Raw genomic sequence first — 18,473 nt, forward strand, 5'->3', positions numbered from 1 at the left:
AAATCAATTAGTCTGTGAGTTCATGAGCCTTGCTTTAAAATGACAGAAGAGCAGTGACAAGTTCATCCCAGAGGCAGGTTATAGGAGTCCACACCTCTTGCCCCGTGACCAGTACTCCCGTCATATGACTCAATGTAACGTGCCTTTCCTCATACAGTGGGCACTGGCAACTCGTCAGTCGAGTCCGAAGATCACCGACTGCTCGGCGCTTGTTATTTTCCCCCTTCCCCACCACCGTCAAACATCTGGGCATCATGTTTCCATATGCCGTGTTCGCCCTTCTTTTCGCATTTGGATGTGGTAAGTTTCATTATTTTGATGTGCATTTAGTTATGAAACTGGAGCGTGTCGCCAACTCCTCGAACGAGCGTCGGCCCGTATTTTTAGTGGTAGTATGTTGTGTTGAACAGAAATGTATTTTTTTCAAGCCAAACACAAATATTAATAACATACTTTGCAAAACCTATAAACGAATCCACAATCATCTGTTGAATGCGTAATCAACGCAGCTGATCTAGTTAGCTCTAATGCTAATTACCGTCGACGTCAACAACATCGCAATTCGGGTATCACAGCATTTGCGAATCTTAAATTACACGCCTTGGTGTATTAACGTAGTTATTTTTGTACGGGCAAGCCAACACTAGACGGTAGCCAAACTATACTGTGACAGCTATTGTGAAAAGTAAGCTTTGCTGGTGTCACTTCTGTGGCGTCATATTAGCGCAACGGCTGGCTAACGCTAGTTTTGAAAGCTAGAGTATGAGTTAATGATTAAACCATATCTTGTCTTTTGCCCTCTGCTTCTCGATTGTTTTTCCAGGCAGTAGCAATGTCAACCGCACAACGGTTTCTTTTTATGATGTAAAATGAAATCCAGTGTCGCGCCCGCTTGTTAGCATTTAGCCCAGTATGGGTACTAACAGCGGGACGACCTCATGAAGGGCTAACTGACCTGAAAGTTAAGTCATTTCTGCAATCCAGACTCCAAAAAGATTTCGTTTCGCTCCTAATTTTTTTTTTTTGAATGGACGCCCTCATTGTTTATTGTACTGAAGCTAATGCTTACAGGGATTTGTTAATTTTGGGTTTTCTAGCTGACAACGATTTTCTCAACGTTTAGCGTTATTTAGCTTTAATCCTCAGAATACATAAATCGATAAACTGGTGTGTTTTGTGCGATCTTCTGCCACAGTTCTCCGTATTGCCAGCCGTTTGGACAGAAATTGCGCAACCCAAAAAATACTGTTGTGATCATTCAAACACCAACTTCAAACATTCAAACTTGGGCTTTAAACTGGACAGTGATTTCAAACTTAATCGGCAAATTGGTGCCGTTGTTAAATCCAGCTTCTTTTACCTTAGACAGCTGGCCAAAATAAAACCTCTCCTCTCTCATGAACACTTTGAGACAGTAATTCATGCCGTTGTCACATCCCGGCTCGATTACTGCAATGCCCTTTACTTTGGAGTCAGCCAGTCCTCCATTAAGCGCCTTCAGCTGGTCCAGAATGCCACTGCTCGCCTCTTGACTGGTACTCGTAAGAGGGAGTACATAACTCCTACCCTGGCATCCCTTCACTGGCTCCCCATACATTTTAGAGTTATTTTCAAGATCCTCTTATTTGTTTTCAAATCTCGAAATAATCTCGCGCCACCTTACCTCTCTGAGCTCATCCGCCTCAGGTCTGCGGACCAGACATTATAAGAAGTACCAAGAACTAAACTGAGGCTCAGAGGGGATCGAGCCTTTTCAGTTGCTGGTCCCTCTCTCTGGAATGACCTCCCGCTGAACATTCGGCAACCCTCCTTGCTGCCCATCTTCAAAACCCTCCTCAAAACTCACTTGTGTTCTTTGGCATTCGACTCAGCATGACTTAGATTTGTTCTTGGTTTTACTGTTTGGTGCTTTCTACCATCTTTATTACCGATTTGTTTTACTGTTTATTGTATATGTTAAATTGCTCCATGTACAGCACTTTGTATGCAGCGATGGCTGTTTGAAAGTGCTCTATAAATACAGTTGACTTGACTTGACTTGACCAACCAAAGATTGGATTCTCTTCTTTCACCTGAATATTTTGTCAGTCCGTTTCCTTTTCTTTCACAATCTGTTTTGGAATATGGGTAGGTTTGACCTACAACACCGGTTTCTGACCAAAAAGTGGAGAAAATAGGCTTTTTTTGTGAAAATAAACATGTCAAGCTGAACAGTGACTTTAACAAAATATTTTTTGCTTTTGTGACAGCGTAAACTATAAAACAAGGCTGAAAAAACACTTCTGATAACAAATTCATATACAGGTACACATATGAATCGCCCCATGAGTGACACCGACTCACCACATTGCTTGTTCAGTGGCAATTTTACATAGCATGCCCCCTTTACTCCATGAACTACATTGTCTTTCCTCACGATCACGACATACTTTCTATTACCTGCCACAATGCATTCTCTGCTCATATCATACATATGAGCATGAGTTGCTGAAACGTGTCAGTTTTAAAACACGTTGGCTTTTCGCTTCATCATAATCGCGACAAGCCAAGATTCGCCCTAGGATAAACACATTTACCGATTGAAGAACATATTTGAGGATAAGACATGCCAGTTCTATTATAACCATACATTGATATAATAAGATGTATCTTTAAAAATATGTATCTTAACTAGATGACTCCGTGGCAGTCCTGGTGTAAATTATGCCATGTGCAAGATCCCTCTTTGGAATCCCCAAAGCCACGCTTGCTTTCATTTGCTCCCCAACTATGTGGCTAATGCCGATAATGCTGAGGATAGTTAAATGTTCCTGGGACATGGACCTTAAGTAGGTTTTTAATAACTTGTGCTCTTCTGCCGAGCGTGACTCCTCAAGGTAGCACAAAGTCCCCATACAAATGCCAATGATTGACATGTCATGTGTTATTAAAAACAACAACAATCATTATGTAATTTGTTTTTTCCCTTCTTGGGGTGCGTTGTCACCCCCTCAGCAATGCCCCCTGGCGGCAGACATAATGCCAGAATCCACCACTGACAACACAGTGGTGGATTCTGGCAAACTGTCTCTCCTGGTGGGTTCTGTTCAACCTGGTATAATTGCATAAATCTAAAAATACCAGGGGTGGCCCGGTAGTCGAGTGGTTAGCATGTCGACTTCACAGTGCAGAGGGACCGGGGTTCGATTCCTGCTCCGGCCTTCCTGTGTGGAGTTTGCATGTTCTCCACGTGCTTGCGTGGGTTTTCTCCGGGTCCTCCGGTTTCCTCCCACATTCCAAAAACATGTATGGCAGACTGGTTGAACACTCCAAATTGTCCCTAGGTGTGACTGTGAGCATGAATGGTTGTTCGATTCTGTGTGCCCTGCGACTGGCTGGCAACCGGTTCAGGGTGTCCCCCGCCTACTGCCCGAAGACAGCTGGGATACGCCCCAGCACACCTCGGGACCCTACTGAGGATAAAGCGGTTCGGTGAATGAATGAATGAATAAAAATACCAGATTTTTTTCAAATAGTAATCCAGGAATATTTATTAACTGAGGACCGCTCAAGGCATACCTCCCTTGTAGGCTATTTTTATAGATACAGTTTCTGTGCTGACTCTTGTAGAGCAAAACTACAGTATATCTACAGGGAAATGAAAGTGACATACGTTATGGTAATATATCTTTTCAGTGACACATCCGTCACATGGGGCTGAGGTCAAGGTCAAAGACAAAGATGACAAGTTATGTCTTTACGCCAATGTCATGGTCAACTTCTCCGTGTCGTATATGACGTCAGAGAACAAGGTAAGATTATGATCTCAAATTCAGACACCAATTTTCTACTCATGTGTCGCACAGCTACTCTGAAAATGATGAGGTGTGTTGCTCCCCAAATTCTTGCTAGTCAGCGTTTCACTTGTGTTTTCCTGGTGCACATCCTGTCACATGCCCGAGTGAATTGTTGGGCTGCAGCTCAAATAACTGTAGGATTGGTTTCACAATTGAACCTCCAAAGTGGAACTCAATCCGATTTTGACACAAATTGACTTTCTAGATGTTCACAAAGATTTGTGATTGTAAATATTGCACAGGTTTAACAATTACGATTGTGGGGCCTGACAAATTTCTGAGCAAATCTGGGAGGACAAAAGTTGCTTTTAACACACCACACCCAAGAATAATTGCTCAAGATAATATTCCATAGCCCTCCAAAAATTGGCCTTTGCTGACCAATACCAGAAGTGGGGAAAAAATGCTCAAATTCAAATGTTGGGTAAGTGTTTACCCAGCTTTAATCTTTATGATGCTTCTCTCTTCAGACTGAGCTAGCCGAGTTTGAACTTCCCTCTGAAGTCATGTCTAGCGGAAGCAAATGCGACAAGACCAGCTCGACACTAAATCTCAACTTTGGAGCGGGACACTCATGGAGCATCAACTTCACCCTTGACGGGAACATATACCAGGCGGATTCCATCACATTTTCCTACAACCTCAACGACTCCACCATCTTCCCTAAATCTGTGTTGAATGGTAATACCCCCGCGTCTCCAAGATTATCCACAAAGATGTGTATTAAGACAACTTCAGCAGTAAGATGTGAACAAATTAGCAGCATGCCGTGCTCCGTTTATCGCCGGCTTGTTAATTACACAGGCGCTCTTTGTGAGTGCAGATGAGACAGAGAAGGTACAAGAATCTAATAAACAGGTGATATGTGAAAAGTGAACACACCAATGTTAAAATAGGCTTTTCTGATGTAAAAACATGAGAATACAAAAACAAATTTCTTAATTAAAAAAAAAGAATTAAGTATGAACTAGAAAATGTGCAATATCCTCATTACCCTGTGTACACTCAAATCAAATGCTTGGCAGTACACCATTTTTCACATGGGGTTAGCACATTTCCCTCAGGTCTGAGGTTTAGAGTTCAAATGTGGGTTTTGACCTTCCCTTGTGGGGTTTACATGGTCTCACTGTGCTTGTGGGTTTTCTGCAGTTACTTTGACGACTTCTCACATTCCAGAAATATGGATGTTGCGCTCACTGATGACTCTAAATTGTCTTTAACCCATTTAATCCCACCGGTCACATTTGTGAAGGACAACAATGATTCAATGTACAGGGCTCAATTTTTTTTTATTACTGATTACTTAAAATGGCTACCAATGACACCCGATTTTGACTTTTAAATGTCTGGGAAAATCTTGGGATTAAAATGGGTTAAATCTGAATGAATTTGAATGGTAGCCTGACTGTCCTGCATTGGCTTGGTTGTTACTCCAGGGTGTACCGTACCTCTTGCTTAAAGTTATGTGGCCTGTAGCACACCTGCGTCCCTAATGAGCATGTTTTTATTTCCACGCAGACACTTGTAAGATAGACACATAGTTAACAAAATCAAAAGCAAGTGAAGTGTCACAAGTGTTTTTTTTTGTTAACCAATTGAATGGAATGCTTCAAGGCCTCAAAAGGCTTCATCTGGCCATCAACTACAGGTAGCTCAATTTTCTTTTTTTTAAATACACCTCCTGGCCCTCCCCACGGACAGACCAAATTGGCCAGAGAAAATGGCTAGTAGTGATAGGCTGCAGCACGTTTCAACTCGTGTACAAATTGTGGTTATCTTTCCGCTGTAGGAATGGTATTTTGTTGAACACGGAGGTTCCCCTGTATTTGTACACAAGCATCTAAAAAGCAAATTATACATATCCTTCCCCCCCCCCCCCCCCCTTCAGACACTCTCTCTGTGAACATGAGGCCTCAGATCACCGACATAAGCATGAATACCTGCTACTCGTGCAAGAGTGAAGAAACCATCCAGTCCGACTCTGTCAACCAGACTCTGTGGAACGTGCTCATCCAGGCATTCATCAGCAACGGCACACAGAGCGAAAACCGTAAGGGCGATCCCAGCCTAATGCTAAAAGACATTCTCCGACTAAGCGCCTCCCTCTTTTCTCAGTGACCACCTGTTCCGCCGACCTAAACACCACCCCCACCGCCTCTCCCACCACTGTGGCTCCAGTGACAAACACCACCACCAGTACACATGCTCCGACGACCAGCCCCGCCCCCACACTCCCCACACCCACCACCGGAAGGTTCACCATCAAACCGGATGAGAACAGCACGGCCTGTCTGTTGGCAAACTTTGCCCTGCGGATCGGAGTCAAGCAAGGCGAGGTATGTGTGATCCCGCCAAACACTTAACTCTCCGGATGCAATGAGGCCGCGCTGATTCTTGGTCATTGCTGCTTTAGAAATATCAGGAGATCAACTTGGATCCCAACATGACCACCGTTTCTGGATCGTGTGGAGTCAACACGAGTGAGCTGGTGTTGGTGTCTAACGCCATGACCATCGCGCTTACCTTCATCAATGTGAGTCCTCGCCTACTCTTGTGAGAGCGTGTCTGGTTTCTCGGGCCATAACATTAGGTACACCTGCACCTGCATTTCCACTACAAGAGCTGTATCAAGAGACTTTGCTACGAAGATAATCCTCACTTTTGATGGATGCCGGGTTCATAGTGGTTTGTGGAAGGCACAAAACGCAAGTCAAGCTCTTTTTTTTTTTCTGATCACTTCCTAATTCATTTGGAAGTGATCAGAAGTGGAATTCATTTGCATTTATAACCATTTTCTGGACCTTCGTTTAATTTTGATTTCATATAAACGTCAGTTTAATTTGATTTCACCTAATAAATCAAAGCTGATCGTTCTATGGAACAATCATTTTGGTACAGATCATAAAGAAATGGTGTTTTTCTGCAACTGTACGTTTCTAGCTTAATGTGGTCGCTTGCCTATCGTATCTACTTATGCACTGAGCTTTCTCGTAAATTTTGGATGAACTGGGCAAAGTATTAGAGACACTTCAGGAATTTGCGCCGTAGTCTTAGAGCAACACAAATTGCAACCATAATGACTCGTGCATTGTTAAATTAATACATCTCAGACATTACCATTTTCAGTTCCAATTGACAAATGTATTTTTTCAGCTAAAGTTTTTTTTCTGTGATTGGGTCGGTGTTCTTTCAAGGAGAAGCCCACGTATTTTATTATTATTTTTTTTAGACGACTAAACCAACTGATGCACCAGTTTGTCAGAAATGTAATGCTAAAGCAGTTTTGTCAAGCTCAATTTCTGATAGAACTCTTTTAGTTGTGATTCGTATCCTTGTAACTAATAGTCTGTTGAGCTCTCTGTATCAACAGCAATGTATTCACATTGGGGAAATGTAGTGATTCCAAGATGATTATTCATCCTGTTTACGCATGTGGTTACTTGTCTCTGATATGAATATTCATGTTTCATGACAGGACACCAAAAAATTCCGCCTACAGGCTGTGAATGTCACCGCAAGCCTCAGTTCTGGTAATACGAGTAGTTTTGTTTTCCCAAAACACATTGAACACATTCTCCAAGCAGGAGGAGGCTAATGATGGCTTGTGTGTTTGTCTCAAGGTGTGGTCTTCTCTGAGGCGAACAGCAGCTTGAATCTGTGGGAGGCGGCGGTGGGCAGCTCGTACATGTGCAACAAGGAACAGAACTACACCATCACCAGCCAGCTCAACCTCTTTACCTTCAACCTTCAAGTGCAGCCATTTGCTGTGAAGAAAGGCGTCTTCAGTACAGGTAGCCTCCTTCACTTAATAGTCGTTTAGCAGCATTTACAGACACATTATGTTAAAGTCTGGAGAAATACATGAATTTGCATTTCACTTTATTTCAATGGGAAATAGAGGTGGCCAATATGACTGAAAAGTGTATTACCATTTAAGTATTTCATATCAGTCTATTATTGAATTTGTATTCATTTTTTTACTCTTTGAAACAAGAATCCAGAGTAAAAAGGCAGAATTCTGTTAATTCTATTTCAGAATCTAATATTTAACCTTTAAGAGGTTAACACAGCTATGAAAAAGTCAAATTTAACTGGTCAATATAAAGATTAAGTAATTACCTTTGTAAAAATAATGTACCGGTACTTAATTGGTAGGGCCGCTGGGCGAATCACATTGTGCATGTTTCATATCAGTCTATTGATCATTTTGTATCTAGTATTTACAGTAAGAAAATCAACTGATGAAAAACAATTGATGAAAGATAAAATTGACTTTCAAGAAATGTACACAGTTTTAGTGCACATTGTAATGCGTCATGTGCAATGTTGTTCACTTCCATTCTCCTCCAGCAGTGCCGCGTAAATGCCTTTTTGCGGAACATGCAATATCTCAAAACCGTATCGTTGGTACAGTTACAATAACGTTCATTTGTTGTTCATACGACATGAGGACATGCATTACTATAGACCAGGGGTCGGGAACTTTTTTGACTAAGAGTCATATAAGCAAAATATTTGGAAATGTATTTGAGTGAGAGCTATATATATAAAACTGTATTTTAAAAGTGAATTCAACAAAATGTCAGTATAATAAGCCTTTTAAATAATTTTGTGATAATACTCACTATTAATGTGAATGGTTTTCCCTTCCCCACGATTGCTAAAAATTCATCAAAACGAGCGGGATTATAGTCAGTTTGCCGGGTCCATACGCAGATTTGCTGCTGGCAAGCTTGCCCCCTGCTCACTAGCTTGCACGCTTCCCTTCCGCTGTCTCTTGCAGGGTTTTTTGATGCGAACGTAGCAACGTAGCATGGCGCGTCAAAGTGCCCGGGTTACATTCGACCGTTTCATCGATGGTATTTTGTCATTGCAAATCAGACACACCGCAGAACCTGTTCTCTCCACAAAGGCGAATCCTTCGGTCCATTCGTCCTGAAGTCTACCATACTCGTCATCTTTTTTTCTTTTCGCCATTTTATTCGTTTGGGATTAACTTTGAGCTAATGACCGAGCGGGCTAATTCAAAAGGGGGCGGTTACCTGTTTCCGCAGCAACGGCAACGTAGGCCAGTATTATCCAATCAAAATTGCTCCTGGAGCCAACTGCAGCCCCGAACAGGAAATGAGCAGTAAGGAATCAATGGATGGATTAAACAAGCAAAAATATTTTGTTTTATCTGCGAGCCAAATGCAATCATCAAAAGAGCCATATATGGCTCGCGAGCCATAGGTTTCCGACCCCTGTGTAGACCACCATCCAGTAGCCTCCGCCTACAGCATGCAGCATGCAGAATGCTGGGTCGGATTTTCTTTCAGACCCCCGCCCCCCATGCTGCCATGACACACATCGCAATCGTGCCATTTGAGATGAAACATTGGAATTGTTGCTTGACCCTTGCAGTGTAATTCCAGCCTTCAAGTGTTGCTCTGTTACGCAGTGGGAATTTGGTTCGCTTTCATTAACCCTACAGGCAGATGAGTGCCTTTAAAAAAAGGCTAGAAACATCACCTGGCTGGTACATCTTGGGAAAACATTGATAGCAAGTTGAGAACGTAGTGAAGTGAGTACACACGGGGCAGAAATCTGTGTTTGACTGACTCTCTTTTCGTCTGCAGCCCATGAGTGTCCATTGGATGACACCAGCATCTTAATCCCAATCATTGTCGGCGCTGCCCTGGCTGGCTTGATTCTCATTGTTGTGATCGCATACGTGATTGGTCGAAGAAAAACCTATGTTGGATATCAGACCCTCTGAGAAGCCACTTTGCAAATCAGTCACAACATATGACAGGGTCCCCCAAGCCTGGTCCTTGGATTTATGTGCAATGAACTCAATTGGCTCCCGACAACTCAAATCCTTTCCATTGAAATCAGAAAGTTGTTTTGTGTGTTAAACAGGCACACAGAGCATTTCTGAGAGTTTTCAGAGACAATAATGTGGTAGTTTTCCCTTCAAGGACCAAACTTGTCTGCTCCCTATGTTTTCTGTTCCTTTGTTTTTCATTTTTTATTTTTGTGAATGAGCAAATGCAACATCCACATGTGTTGGCCCCAATCACATGTCAACATAACATCAGACTGCAGACATATAAAAGTATCTTAATAATTTGAATGTTGTAAAAAAAAAGTTCATTATTTCAGGAGTTCAAAAAGTGAAGATAATTATTAAACACAAAGTAATTTTGAGTGCCAATTTCAACATCAAAAATCATTTTGTTTGGTCAACTTTGGGATACCTTCTGAAAATTTTTTCCACGATATTCAAATTTATTGAGACACACCCGTGTCACGATATCACACTGCTGGGGGACTTTCTTCAACTACACTCTGGCAATTTTGCATTTGCTCTACCGACACTCCATGTTGTTTGCCTGATGATTTCATCCCTTGCACGTTATATTCATTTACTTTGCTTTAGTTTGATTTGTATTTTTCCATCATCTCAATAATCCAGGAATGGGGAACCAATGTCATGTGGTCTGTTTTTGGCCTGCCATGCAAGTCTACAAATGAACCCTCAGAGGAACTGTTTGAAAAAGCTCCAAAACATTTAACACACAGATGTTCAAAATGTAGTTACTTTCTAAAACTTTGGAAGAAAATGTTCCCCACCCCTGCAATTATTGAATTTATTGATGCTGAATAATTTCTCAGGATTCAGAAGCAAATCTTTCACCAAAGCGCAGAAAATTAAAGTTGTTAAGATAAATCATTCACTAAAGGGTGAAAGGTGTGCACCACTCGGGACGCATATAGAAGCAGCTTTAGCCAGTGTTTGCCCCTGCAAAGCGGGAGAAATGCCCGATTCCACAATTGTGAAAGACCTTTTTGTCCCCACCCACACCCTCAGAAGAAGTTATGACGTGTCAAGTAAAACCAACACCATCACTTTTCGGTCCCGCATGTAGACATGTCAGAGCGTTTTCTGTTCAAAAGGATCTGTAACACTTTGCACGAGTCAGAAAAATCAATCCGAAGAGTCTTTTCTTCCGTAATAGTTTGAGACACTAGGTTCTGAAAAGGGATGGTATTGTTTCATTTGAGGATTTTTTTCATGTAAATGCACTAAAATGCTCTTTACCTTTTTTTCTTGGGGGGGGGGGGCATATGTATTTGGAAATTGTGTCACGTGATAATTGTGTTGTGATCCAAGCTCTGAAGGCTGCAGGTGCTCCTCAATTAAAATTTGTAACATGGTCATGTTGGTGGTCACTTGACAAATCCTAATTGAAGATACAGATGCGCAAGAAGTTCTATGTTATGTGGGCAGCATTCTGATTGGCTAAATCCTCTTGACTTGCTCACACTTGCTGTCACTGCGCATCTGTTCTTGCCTCACTTCCTGGATGACTTCAGATTTGCAGGTGAAGCTTTCAACTAGCTCTCCTTGCAGAGTTCCACCATTTTGGTATGGAAAGCGCTCAGCACCACGCACTCCTTGACTTCCTGTTCGAAGGTCGTTTTCCTCAACATGCACTGCAGCCATGTCAGAGCCTCAGTTTAACGTATGTGCGTGTGTGTGTGTGTGTGTGTTTCCACCCCCCATTTCCTTGTCTTATTGCGACAATAACAAGCCAGTGTGACACTTGTGTATACAAAGGAGTATTAGGGTCATGCTGAAAAGAAAGTCCAAAACATAGAAAAAAGTCAAAAAGCCGTTATTGTATGAGAAGGAAGTTAAATATTACAGTGGTAAATTATATACATGTTATAAGTTGTTAAATATTTTTGGGCATGTCACATTATCTTAGAAATGATCATTTTCTCTAACTTATTAAGTTAATTATTCTCCTATATTCAATTTATTTCAGTTTAATTTGTTGTCATATTAAAACTACTCGTACATCTATATTTCCTATTACATTTTTTTGCCATATTAAGACAATATTCTTGCAAAATTACACCTTTTTTTACATTACAACTTTCATAAATCACATTTTTCTCAAATGTGTTACAGCTTTATTCTCGTAAATTATTGTCACCTTGCAGTGTTTTAACCGTACATTTTTGTCATATTGCAACTTTAGTCTTAGAAACTGACATAATTTCACAAAGTATTAGTATTTGATTCTCAAATTACTTTTTTTTGGTCGTGTATGACTACCGCTAATGTAAAATGTTTTTTCTCTTCCATGCACCGATTTATCACATAAAATAATTTTTTTCTTCGTATTACAAATTTATACTCATGTCATTAATTCTCTCGTCATATTACAAATTACCCAACCACCCCCAATAATTCTGAGACTATATTCTCATTGGATTTTCATTTTTTCAGTTTGCCCCGACTATTCCTTTGTATGTTTCAACTGGGCCAGCAAGTCTGATGATTATTTGTTGTTTGTTTTGGGGGTGGGGGGGTTTCCCTCCCCGTTCTAAAATGTGCTTCTTCACGTTGCTTCCCCCAGGACCTTGTGTGAGTGTTTGAACAATTGCAGCTTTGTTACTCTCTAGCTTTTTGCCACATCAACCAATAGAGAATAGTGCCTTGCTCAGTACAAGTATTAACTTTCATGACAAAGCCTATGAAAGGTTTATTATTTCTCTTGCCCCCACCCCCAGCATCTCCTCCTATGTTCAACAAAAGGGATTCTATGTGTGTAAACTTGCTTTGTTCTGCTCTCACAAACTGGATTATAAAGTGTTTCAAACATGTTGGTTTTAGTAATCTGGAGGTTTCTGAAAATAAAAGTGTGCTGCTGTTCTGGCTCTTCTGAGTAAATGTTTTATTTGTTAGACTGTAGAGCCTAATACCTTAGTACTAACCCGTTCTTCACCCCATCTTATTCCATGAAGACGTTGACCTTTTCTCTCTTCACTTTCATCTAGCTGAGGAATGCCAGACGGACTCGGAGAGCTTCCTTGTTCCCGTAGCTGTCGGCGTTGCCCTGCTTGTTCTCATGCTTATCGTTCTGCTGGCCTACTTCATCGGGAGAAAGAGAAACATGGCCAGCGGTTACGAGTCTTTCTAGAGTTGTCCTTTTTTTGGATGGGTGGTGTTTGTAATCAGGAGAATCACCTGTGTTCCTCTCTCTTCACCTTCATTCGCACTATTGTTAGCTTTTACTCTTCTCACGCGCTTTTCTTTCCTGCTTCTTCATGGACCATTTGAAATTTGGGGAATCATACCAACTAGTGGGGAACTAAAAAGTAATGTAGCACCTTGGCTTAGAGTAGTCATTTAATGATTTTAGGGAAATTGAAGGAAGTATTTATGGGCCCCTTGACTCGATTAAGTTCTCATTGGGTTGCTCCTAAAATTTCAAAATATCATTTTAAGTCTCAGTTTAGCTGAGATTGTGACTGACAACCAGAATCTCTACAGTATTCTCATCGTGTTGAAACAAAAACATTAAAACGGCTTAGATCAGTATAATTGTTAATTCAAAGCATTAAGAGCCACTATATATTTTTGCCATTTGCTTGCAATATTTACTCTTCTGACAGTCAGTGTAGTTTTCATTGTTTTGACATGTAGCTTAGCCTAATAGGCAATTGCAGTGAAACTAATGCTCTATTCACATGAGATGGAGGAGCATTGTGTTATATTCCCAAAATATTTTGACCTCCTCCCACCTTGCAATTCTGTTCAATAACTCAACTGTATTTATAGAGCACTTTCAAACAGCCATCGCTACATACAAAGTGCTGTACATGGAGAACATATACAACAACTGTTGATATGAGATGATCAAAAGATGCCAAGTGGCGCAGTGTTTTCGTTTTTTGTTTGGGGCGCATGCGTGTTACATCATGGACACGTATTCACAGTCACATTTATTTTTATAATGTGAACATGTACACCAAAAAAAAATTCAAACTGGGCATAACTGTGTAAACGTAGCCTAAATCGCAGACATCCACTCAAACATCCTAACGTATACTGTATTATGTAAAATATACATAACCCCCTGTAGCACATTAGCTCAACCATCTGGCCTTAAAGATGTCCCCCTTGCCAAAATCTTCAAGCATTCATATTTGTCTTCATAAATGTTTACTTGAGGGTTTATGTGGTTGTTGGCTACTGTATTATCTATTGTGATTATACTGCTCAACAAATTTGTACATTATTTTCAAATTGGGGATAGAAGCTTTTCTGTATGAATATTTTTTGCACTTATTCCGAAACTACCCTCACTTTTTCTGTAGCACATCAGTTTTTCCTAACAGTAATAATATAATAATTATATGTATATATTTAAATATATATCATACATATTTCATAATATATATGAATTAGGCATTAGGTTCAGCAACAGGAAGGAATTTTGTTCTGGAATGTCATAGCTATAAATTACACATGGTAAAATCCTTATGAAAGTATTTCAAAAACCTGTTTTTGAAAATCTTAAATACGTGATTGAAATATGCTCTCACACCGCTCTTATTAGTCTACAAATGATTCACTTTTGTGTAGCAAGAGAGTTATTTCTCCTTTCACAATAGGCAAAAAAAAAATAAAAATCCAAAACCTATCAAATGAGTCCTCTAATGCATGTGTGAACAGAATTAAGTTTAATTCTCTTGATTGTGAATTATCACATTGTTGATTCTCTCTGTGGAAATCTAATAATCTTCCAGACTCGTACCTGTGCTACTTCAAACCACATTGAGGATTTTTAACATTCTTTTTCCTCCCAAGCTTTTTCTCGCAACAAATCCACAGCACTAACTTTACTATCTCGTGTGTGTGTGTGTGTGTGTGTGTTTGTGTGCTACTCAGCCGAGGAGTGCTTCCTGGACTCTGATTTGAGCTTTTTGGTGCCCATAGCGGTGGGCGTGGCCCTCAGCTTCCTAATCGTCCTTGTCCTTCTCTCTTACCTGATCGGCCGGAGGAAGAGTCGCACTGGCTACCAGTCTGTGTAAAGCTCTGCTTCTGCTCCCAAACAAAGCCCAAATGTTCTTTTTCCGGCCCTTGCCCTGCAAAAGTAACATGAAGCTTATGCCCCATGTATCCCAGCGATCACTAGTTGTCTCTTCCTCCTCCTCCTTCCATTTCAAATGAAAATTGCATTGTTTGACTCAAGACTGCATGTCTACTTTCACTCCCAAACTGAGAGGGGTGGCTTTTCCCCTCACTGCCCTTTTCATTATACGTAAAAGTGAACCTCTTGAATAGAATGAATTTTTTTTGTTGTTGAATGACTTGAATGTACAAGAAAATTATAGCACATTGACTTGTATGCCAGAAAATGTTCATTTTCTTTCTAAATGCACACAATATTGAAATAAACTGTTGAATGAAAAGGGAAACGAAACACCTACCAGCACTGCAACCACGTTTTGGGGTGGGGAAAAAAAAGATGTGATCATGGATGGATACTTATTTTATGTGAAGAGAAGAAAATAGATATTTTCTTCATTTAATACTTAAGCTTTTTCATCAACTACAGACACTGCATTGCACAGCAGTCCACCACTAACCTGCCACCACAGTTTTGTGCCTTTCCGTTCGACACCGTTCAGTTGCTTTGCTCGAGAAGAAAGTTATGTGATGGTGAGCTTGTCTTAACGTGTGTGTGGTGGGGATAAGGGGACAAATTCAATAAAGTTTAGTTCTTGTTTTGTAGCGCTGTTGTTTGTTTCTTTTCTGGCCTGAGATCTTGTGACTGAAATCAAAGGTTGCCAGACTGTCCAATTTGACGAGCTGGTTTACAACCTGATCCAAGTTTATGAGGTATGTGCGTGTGTTGCGACCACGTGGCCGTTACACATTCAAATGGAAGAAAATATAGAGTTAGTCTGCCCTGTAACCTGCAAGATTTCCCACAAAAAACGAGCCAAAAAAATGAATAAGCCAAATACTGTTATGCTTGCACAGAAGACCAGTAGGATGATTAGTGAACCACTGATCTTTAGAGTGGGCTAACTCCATTTGGGGTCATGTTTAAGTGCAGTGTAGAAATGAATGGAGAAAAGAGATTTCTTTTTATACTTGTCCATGATATAGCTTTTTAAAAGGAAATATTGGTCAAATCATTCGCTTTTTGATTATCTTTGTGACAAACTAATTCATTAGTTTCCGTACTGTAAATATTTACTATCAAATTGATAGTAAATATTTTTATTTTTGACAATATCTGTAAATTTAGTTTCCTGCTCTTAATTGCGAATGCATACTTGATGGTTTTAAATGCTCCTGAAATTAAGTGCTGCTTGACGAGCCTATATTGTGTATGTATGTGACGTCACTGAAGGCCTCAGTTTGAAATGCACGGCCCGCCACTGCTATCAATATTGCCTGGTTTAATGTGATGCGTGCATGATCACTCGAACTCATTGGCACAAGATGACAGAAGCCGTTTGAAAAGCTACCAAAATGAGGGGGGAAATGTTGGAAACGACCCTCATTATGATGTAGTGCAGTTCAATATTACTTCTTCCTACTCCTTTGAGCTTACAACTGTGATGATGTGTGTTTTCTTCTTTTATCTACTTTCTAATTTTCCTTTCATAATTTTTGTTTGACTTTTGTCAACCTGTTATTGTGTGTACTATATATGCTCAATAAACAAACCAACAAATATGCGTTCGTTAATATTATGCATTTGATGTTTTTCTCGGAATATTTTTAGTCCATGCAAATGGCACTCAGCAGGTGAAGTTACATTGTAACATAGGACCTCTTGTTTGACTAACAGTTGAGCAAATTTTAGCAAATCATTTGAACTTGTGAGTTTTTGCAGATTCTTGGCTTGAATTCATTTAGGTTTCCTCATTACTTCGACAATAATATTGGGTTTATCACAAATGTAGTGCAAATTATGGCGTTCAACAGGCTGTCTAATACTGTATATTCAATGTGACGTTTACTCTTTCCTTATCAGCGAGAAAACTAACTCGAAGTGCACAGTGGAGTCTGGTATAAAGGGTGCCACAGCCAGCATGTGGCAGTGTTGCGCTCCATGGCCGCAATGCGCAGAAGCCCACAGGCAGACGTAAGTACGAAAGATAGCCTCTGAGCTGTGTGGACGTGCAGATTTAGTCGCCATCTTGAACAGGCAGTCCGCCGCAATCTCTTCCATTCACTTGTATTGATGTAGCTGTGTTTGGCTCCAATAAATTCATCATAACTCGTCAAATTATTTTCCGATTTTCAGATAAATATCAAACAGCCAGTTATTATACTACAGCCCGGGTAATTGTTATGCTTTATGCTCATTTGTATACACAATTCTTTTCATATTTAAAAAAGATCTGGAAAAAAACCCCAACAGCAACAGTGAACTTGACCTGATATAAAATCTTTAGTTTTTATTGCTTTATTGAACAGTGTGAAATGATTGAAAATAGTGTTCTACTTTCGGATCATATTTTTAAATCTGACTCAAGAGTAGTGTCTCACCAGTCATGAACCTAAAGTTTAGGTTCATGCCTATAGCGAAATACGGTGCGTTTAGGTCCTAAGCGCACCGTACTGCGCTATAGGCTGTAGGCCTACAATTTACTAAAACTCATTCAAAATAACCGTTAATGTGGTTGCACAAGTGTCCACACCCTCAATTGGACAGCTATAACCCATCTATCTATCTATCTATCTATCTATCTATCTATCTATCTATCTATCTATCTATCTATCTATCTATGTAGATATACTATACTGTATTGTATATGTAGATACAGCATGTGTATTCATGTACTGTACTATATAACTTTGTCGCACTATTTGTGCAACAATAATGGCAGCTGTGCAACTCAATGTACCTTCTTACCTCATGGCGCAGTGTTTCCCGAGTAACTCCAATGTTTGCTCTCCACACCTACACACACTGCCTTAATGAGAAAGCTACCCTGACCTGAAGGCTTAATTAAAGACAGTGACACATACAGACAGGTGGACAGGAAACACACACACTTTCCAGCAATGTGAGCCTGGGTTTCTGACTGAACAATAGAGCAAAATTAAATAAAGTTATATGAGCCCGTAACCTTGTTCTCACCATCATGCTTTTATTGAATCTGAAGGGAACATTGCAAGTGTTTTTCAATGCCTTCTGGCCACAAGCTTGTCAGAAGAAATATGGATTTTCATCTAGTTGCTATAAAAATCCCATTTACGTTCTTTCCCTTCCTTAATCAATGTCTCTTAAGGCATCACAGCGAATGTGAATTGATTAAACCTCATATATGCAATTTGAGTCAAGACATTTTGGAGACCCTTAAATAGTGCACAATATATCACTATAAAGTTTAGTCAAGAAATAACAAAATGCAGTGAAATCAATGCAAAAAAAATAAAATAAAAATCCCACTACAGCATAAAGGGGTGCCCGGAGATACAAATTAAATTTGTTCCATAAGCATGCTTCTCACTCAAATCGCTCGTATCTCAAATCATCGTTCCTCATTTAAATGAATAAAAATGCTATTAATCTGTTGCAGCCGCAAAAAAAAAAAACATTTTTAAATAAGGAAAAATAGTACTCGAAAATACTGCACTTTATAAAAACATACAATAATGACAGAATCTGCCTTGCACAGCAGAAAACAGTGAGCACTGTCCTTATCATGCTGCCCCCAGGTGGCCAATGCACACACACCAGAAGGAGCAGCACAATATACATTGAACTGTTCAAAAACTGTTTAGTTTGATTACATTATGCTTCATTGCCACATATTGTTATAAACCAC

At 40.1% G+C, this 18,473-nt stretch overlaps 1 protein-coding gene across 3 annotated transcripts; it reads left to right on the plus strand.

Moving 5' to 3' along the window:
* Positions 1 to 137: 137 nt before the first annotated feature.
* On the plus strand, positions 138 to 15,411 carry lamp2 (lysosomal-associated membrane protein 2). 3 transcript variants are annotated; one of them, XM_086134987.1, is made up of 9 exons: positions 138 to 300; positions 3,676 to 3,791; positions 4,307 to 4,517; positions 5,725 to 5,886; positions 5,952 to 6,172; positions 6,250 to 6,369; positions 7,312 to 7,366; positions 7,457 to 7,627; positions 14,566 to 15,411. In XM_086134987.1, the coding sequence occupies exons 1-9, from the start codon at positions 255 to 257 to the stop codon at positions 14,706 to 14,708; spliced, it is 1,245 nt and encodes a 414-aa protein (XP_085991113.1). In that variant the 5' UTR covers positions 138 to 254; the 3' UTR covers positions 14,709 to 15,411. The 3 variants fall into 3 exon arrangements, with proteins under 3 accessions (XP_085991113.1, XP_085991121.1, XP_085991131.1); XM_086134995.1 differs by lacking the exon at positions 14,566 to 15,411 and adding an exon at positions 9,455 to 12,548; XM_086135005.1 differs by having other exon boundaries at positions 146 to 300; positions 12,669 to 15,411.
* Positions 15,412 to 18,473: the final 3,062 nt, after the last annotated feature.

The sequence above is a fragment of the Hippocampus guttulatus genome, chromosome 2 (assembly GCF_054856545.1).
Source record: "Hippocampus guttulatus isolate MCC_2025c chromosome 2, RoL_Hgut_1.0, whole genome shotgun sequence".
Lineage (NCBI taxonomy): Eukaryota > Metazoa > Chordata > Actinopteri > Syngnathiformes > Syngnathidae > Hippocampus > Hippocampus guttulatus.